Source organism: Acanthisitta chloris, unplaced genomic scaffold (genome assembly GCF_000695815.1).
Source record: "Acanthisitta chloris isolate BGI_N310 unplaced genomic scaffold, ASM69581v1 scaffold4819, whole genome shotgun sequence".
Taxonomy (NCBI): Eukaryota; Metazoa; Chordata; class Aves; order Passeriformes; family Acanthisittidae; genus Acanthisitta; species Acanthisitta chloris.
In genome coordinates, this window is record NW_008690758.1 from 66,778 (window position 1) to 73,648 (window position 6,871).

Below are 6,871 nucleotides of genomic sequence, written 5' to 3' on the forward strand. Positions count from 1 at the left end.
GCCCAAATCACTGACACTTGTGATGTTTTTTAATAGTTTTAAAACAGTCAAACCTGCACAGATTCATTAAACTGTTACTTACCCCACCACAAAGTACCTGCCCACAACCTGAACAAGCCTGGAGACCCTCCAGTGTTCAGGTTTTCCATGGATCTAGTTGCAGGGGATGTCCCTGGCACTGGAAATGCTTTCTGCATCAAACCACCTATAAAAGTTACAACACTAATGGAATTTGAGTTTTAATTCCATGAACATCTCCAAGGAACATAACAGCTAAATGGCTACAGCTGAACCCCAAGGGTAACTGCTTTTTGTGAAGAAATCAGGTTTTTCAGTTTTCTCTCCCTTTTCTGAGCTATTTCATAGCTCTCAACAGGACTTGCATCACCCCAGAAACCCCTGGGTCCATGAAAGGAAGAAGCTTCTTCACCTCCTGTCTCATCCAGGGTTGTCCATGACAAAGGCCAAAATATTAACCAACAAAGTCACAGAGAGAAGAGTGTGGAAAGCTCAGGGTGAGCACTTTGAAGTGCTTACATTTACAATTAACTCACTTTGATGTGTTTTATTGCCTTCCCTCAGATAATCATGTCCTCGAGTGTTCTCAAGAACCAAGCAACAACCTCTCACCTTGCCCACTGAAGAACCTCCTGCAGGGCTGAAGGGTTCCCTCTAGGACACAAAGTCCCAAAGTGGAGAGGAGACCACCTGATCTCCTCATGTCCCCAGGAGAATCCTTGTCCCATCAAAGACCCTCTCCAGATTTGTTCCCAACAAAGCACCAGGTAACAGAGCATCCAACCCCTCTCCCAAAACTCCTTCCACCACAGCCTCCCATCCAGGAGGCAGATTTGGGGTAAATAAGGACACCCTGAACACAACTGGCTCTGCCACACAGCCTGATGTTTCTAACTGTTCCTCCCCCTTGTCCTCCCTGACTCTTCCCAAAGATGACACATGACAGAATCACAGTTCTCACAATGGGAATTTTCTGGGGATTTCTTTTATTTTTTTAACCCTTAGTACCTTTTCTTTCAAAGGAAGATTTGCCCTGAAGTTTCTAAGCACCTCAGTTTGCCTCTTCTCAAGCTGGTGCCTCCTCCTGTGCCCAAAACCAAGTACACTGGGTGCAGCCTGATACTCATTTTGGAAAGAGGTGGAAACCTCACCTGAGTCATCCACATTCACTTAAAAGAAAAGGGCAGGAACACCTTGAATAATAGCATCCCTTTATTTGCTGACACCATTACAAAAACTGATTACATTAGCAACAAAAAAAAAAAAAAAAAAAAAAAGAGGAGTGTTTACTTGAGGTTGAAGTCAGAGGCAGCTAATCCCAAAAACATAATTAAGTAAAACAGTGTACAACATCAGTATTAAAATGCCATATCCCATTGGTGACTTTACCACGTTGGAGTTTTCTGAACAAGTTTTATTGAGCAAAAGAAGATACAAGATTATGTGTTTACTGTCTCTCCAGGAATGTAAAGGTCTAATTATCCAAACAGGTTTGTTTTTATTATAAAACTAAACTCTGGAGGTGTCTACAGAGTTGGGGGGTTTTTTTCTTTAAATCAGTAGTCTAACAAGGATTAGAAAAGACAAAACTCTGTTCAGTGTTTCTGACGAAGTAGAAAGGGTGAAAACATAAATAAGGCTTTAATTTGGCAAAATATAATACAATGCCTTCTGCAATCCTCAAATTAACGATTCCCTCGTGACTTCATTCTGCAAGAGAAACACAAAACAGCACATCAGCCGAGCAGCTCGAGGGGCAGTGTTTGAGGACATCCACACCTCAACCCATGACAAAGCCCTGAGGAACAAACCAGGGTGGGAACAACCTCACAGAATCAATCAGGTTGGAAAAGAGCTCTGAAATCAAGTCCGACCTATGAGCTAATCTCCCAGAGCAGACACCAAGGTGCAGGTAGCACCTGCACCAAGTGGGTGCTACACAACTGGGCTCACCCCAACATGAACACCCCATTACCCTCAAGACCAGCTCTGCTGCCCATGCTGTTAGAGGCAGAAGCATAAAAAAAAATACCTAAGCTAGGAAAAAAACAAGTTTCCATCCTCAGCAGATGAGAGGGAGTTCTGCCACTCCTTGTAGCAGCTGGTTCAGTGCCAAGGCTTTGCTGCCTCTCAACCCAAACACTTCACAACCTGCATTCTGACCCAGATCACAATCTGCATCAGCTTCCTGAGAAAGTTCAGTCTTGAATTTATCCAACCTTTAGCTAACTTTGAGTCCCATAAGAAGTTTACCAGCATGAAGCAGCCAACCACAAAGGCCCAGCTTCCCAAGCTGGCTGTACATCAAACAAAGCCCTGCTTGTGTGCCTGTAATTGGATGAAGAGTTCATGCCAGACTGATGCTTCAGATACTCATATCCCCAAGACCACAGCAAGTCACTGCTGGTAGCTCAGTGAAAGCCCAGTGGGTTACTTTATATCCTCCATCCCAAAGCAATCAGAGCATGGAAGTGGAGACAGTTTGCTTGTGTAGCTGGGATGGAGGAAACAAGGCACAGGCAGTGGGAGAACAAAACTTGAGGCAACCTGCTGTGTGAAGCAGCAGTGAGGGACAGACAGTTACATGACTAGAGAGGGACTTGGGAATGCAAGAGTAGTCCCAGCTGTGGATCCAGAGAGGAACAAATTCAGTACCTACCAGAAGTTTTGATGACTTGATTTAGATTAGATAGGATGAAAAACAATTCTTCACTGAAAGGGTTGTCAGGGTCAGGCACTGGCAGAGGCTGCCCAGGGAATCACCATCCCTGGAGGGATTTAAAAGCCATGTGGATGTGGCACTTGGGGAGAGCTACTGGTGGCCTTAGCAGTGCTGGAGGAATGGTTGGGCTGGATGATCTTGGGAGGGCTTTTCCAACCTTAATGATCCTGTGATATTCTAAAAAGCCTCATATTTTGACACCTGACTTGTTAAATCTGAACAAGGTCCCACTATCATAGACCAGTGACCTCTCCCACAGCCACCAGCTGCACCCACCTACTAGCTGGTAGTGTTCTCTTCCCTTTGACAGCATTTGGCTTACTGACACGAGCAGCTTCTTGAGATGACCTACATCCTGGTTAAGATTCACTGCCACATTTAGTCTTTTATCAGTCAATTCCTGGAAGAAGGAAAAAAAAAGAAATCATTAAAAACTCATTTACAATCTAATTACCAAGAAAGCCTAGAATTAGATCCTCTGTATAAAATTACAACTCCTTGCGCAGATGGGAACAATTCTTGTAAGTCAGAGGGTTATGGCCACATTTAATGAGAACATGGTTCAAAGTCAAGGAGCCCTTTCCTGTTCCAGGGAATTACCTGCACATGGCAAATGACAGCAAGAGCATCACTGACCTCTGGTTCCCACCCTCCCTGTCCAGAACTCCACTTACTCACTGCTTCCAGGAATTGTGCTTGTATCCACAGCAGATCCAGCCTCAGAGGTTATTAGCCCACATTCCCCCCACAGATGGGAGCACCTGGTTTGTAACACAGGGTACACCCAGGAGGAGGGGTGACTTCTGACCTCACAGCTGGAACAATGAGGCTGATGGACCACCAAGGAGGGAGTCAGCCTGAGGAGCTGTGGGATGGTGTCCTCAGCAGTATGTAATACCCAAACACAAGGCAGCTCCAGCTGTGAAACACCATTTGGAACAGCTGGCTGGAGATACACACCCTTTCCCACCCACATGGGTCCTGTTCAGGCTCAGAACAAGGGTGGCTGCCCACCAGCTATCTCATGGATTCACCCTCTGCTCCAAACCCCTGGGAGATTCCAGCTTGCCAGTGACCCCCACAGTGACAGTGGGTATAAACTGGAAGAGGAAAACTGAGATTGGATACTAGGAATAAATTTTATACTGTGGAGGGTAGTGAGACACTGGCATAGGTTGCCCAGGGAGGCTGTGGCTGCCCCAGCCCTGGCAGTGTTCACAGCCAGGTTGGATGAAACCTTGAGCAACCTATTCTGGTGGGAGGTGTCCCTAACCAGGGCAGGGGGTTGGGACTAGGTGCTCTTCAAGGTCTATTCCAATCCCTTAACATTCTACGACTCCGTAACACCTGAACATAGTTGAAGGCTTCACAAAGCAGTCCAAGCATCAGTCAACATGGAGAAAAGGAAATCTATCACGAGCTATAAAACTGGTTTCCCATGCTGAAATGAAAATGCTGAGCTTGTGTTGTTAAACAAAAATAAATGCCCCTTTTTTTTCTCCAGGAGTACAACAGTTTATTAATAGGGAAGTGCCACAACTCAAGATGGACTCTTCCCATCCTGCCTGTCAGTCTGAGCTAACAGTGCTGTATAATCCTTGGTTTAGTACCTTTATTGATTAACTCCTCCAGAGATGCACAGAGCACTCCACATCTAAAACACACGTTACTGCTCCTCATTCAGCTCAGCACACAGACATGCAGATAACCTGCAGGAGAGCTTTTCCTTAAGATTTAACAGCTAAAAATAAGCAACTCTGCCTTGGTGTCAGCAATGCAAAAGTGCCCAATTCTCCACAGGAGCACAGAGGAGTGTGATGCACTCAGCATCGGCCAACCCCTCTCCGACTGAATGTGGTGTTACTAACAGGATGAGACTGATGCATAATGCGGTTGCAAATCTCTCCCCAGAGTTCCAGGGAAATTAGAGGGAGTTCAGAGAGGGCTGCCTTCCCAGCTCCCACTTGGCTGGAAATGTGGAGCAAGCAGTAAATCAAACTGAAGCACCTGCACCATCACAGACACGACTCTGGGCTGAGGCAAGGGAACAAAGCAATGTGCTGCACAGCTCTGACTCGAGTGCGACTGGTAAACATCTTCTACTGTAAACATCACTGGGAATCTGTCTATATTAGGGTAGCCTTAACCTGTTTTACCCTTATTAAAGCAGCAAATCAGGTCTGTCAAGATTGAGACTTTGCTTAGTGATCTCAGACTGATGGAAGTGGAAAGGCAAAGGCAGGAGACAAAGGAGAAAAGCAACCAGGAGACAAATGAATCCAGCACTGACCGACAGTGCCAGGTCTGAGGGTGCCTGTGCATCAGCACACAAACCAGCACAGGCAGGGGCAATGCAGGAGCCTTTCCAGCCATCTCAGCCCTCTTTCTGGGAAAAGCTCTTCCCTCCCTTATTTGCTCCCTCTTCCTTCTGTTTAGTGACCTCACTAACCTCAGGTAGTGTTTACTCATGAATTATAGACATATCCCCAACCCTCCTGGGGCCAGCCCTGACCAGCTCCTGATAAATTTGGGCTCACCAGTCATACTGCAGCTCCTACTAATGCTGGAGAACCAGGTTGCCTCATGCAACCATTGCTGTGTCCCAGCCCTGTGCTCTCCTACTTGGGGGTAGGAGAGGAAATTTAGGTTAGATAATATGGAAGAAATTCTTGGCCGTGAGGGTGCTGAGGCACTGGCACAGGTTGTCTAGGGAGGCTGTGGCTGCTCCATCCCTGGGAGTGTTCCAGGCCAGGTTGGATGGGGCTTGGAGCAACCTGGGCTAGTGGAAGGTATTCCTGCCCATGGCAGGGGTGGAATGAGATCATCTTTAAGGTCCTTCAAACCCAAAACATTCTGGGACTCTATGACTCTCACTTTGGGATATAGGGATGAAGAGAGGGAGAGGACAGTGGGGAAGCCCCTGTGATCACAGACCCAGTAGCTAAGGCAGGTGCTGAACTGACAGATTCCTCTCCACCATGTCTCACACATTTGGCATTTCCAGTTTTCCAGGATGGAGTGTTTTACACCGAGATTTGGGGGAGAGAAACACATTAGATTCCATATAAGCCTCCAAATAAGCTCCACTGCCTAAGCAAGCTGCTGAATATAAATGATTTCCTTAAAGCATACTAAAAGGCCCCTTTAGTCATCAGCTGGTCCCATAAGTGACAAAGAAGCTGATTAGAAAACCCAAATGGGCTATTTTTAAACAGAAAGAAAAGGAGTCTAAAGAAAACACTCAGAGTATGTTTGAGGGTTTATGCAAGTATCATTTCTCAATTTTGTGGGCTGGTTCCAGCACCAGAAGGAACAAATATGCTCATTTTCAAGCATGTGTTTTCAGGTCCTTCTTAAAAAAAGAGACACTGTTGCTAGGTGGAAGTGGCTGGAAGACTTTCTGTTTTGATCTCAGAGCTATTTTCAGCTGGGTTTTTAGGCTTCTGGGGAGACAGCTTCTTTTTTTCCCCTCAAAAGAAAAAAGAAGGCTTGGAGAAAAGATAAAGGAAGTGTTCTAATTCCAGCCTCTGCCAATGGCTACCTGTCAAGAGCACTGCTTAGACAATTAATGTATTTTTACTAATGAAGGCTTAATTACAGGTTTATTAGGACTGTTTTTCCACACTCCTCTTCAGAATAAAGCCATGGATATTCTGGCAGAAACCTGAGTTCTACAACGTGCCCACACAGCTACTGCAGAGCAATGTATGAGCCAGAGGGGTCATGGCTAAAGCAATTAAATGAGTGTGCTCAGAGCACAGCTAATGACACCCAGCTCAGGAGGGCTCACCAGTGTCACTGGGCACAAAATGCCAGGGCTGATGCCATGCCTGTCCTGATGTACCCCTTGGATAAGCCATGAAGGCACAGCAGAGTGAGCAGTGTGGCACTGGTTTGAGGAGAGCTTTACCTCTCCAGCTTGCTGGAGCCAGGGACAGGGAGCAGCTGGTTGTCCCCACAGACCCTGGCAACACAGAGATGGGTCAGCAGACCTACCATCCCTCCCAGGAACCAGCTCACAGGGTTGGGACATCTGTGGTCTCACAGGTCCAGCTGCAGCTCTGGCTCAGATACGGTGAGCACAGTAAAAGGGTCCATCAGCATCCATGACTGATTACTCTGGAAAAGCCA

General features: G+C 46.4%; 1 protein-coding gene across 1 annotated transcript in view; it reads right to left on the reverse strand.

Moving 5' to 3' along the window:
• Nucleotides 1-1,217: 1,217 nt before the first annotated feature.
• The window catches only part of KTN1 (kinectin 1 (kinesin receptor)), a 55,180-nt gene continuing 49,526 nt past the window's right edge, over nt 1,218-6,871 (reverse strand). Inside the window, exons 42-43 of the mRNA XM_009081938.1 lie at nt 3,017-3,140; nt 1,218-1,728 (exon numbers count right to left, since the gene is read on the reverse strand). Coding sequence (XP_009080186.1) covers nt 1,724-1,728; nt 3,017-3,140 — 129 coding nt within the window. The 3' untranslated portion in view covers nt 1,218-1,723. The remainder of the gene's footprint in view (nt 1,729-3,016; nt 3,141-6,871) is intronic.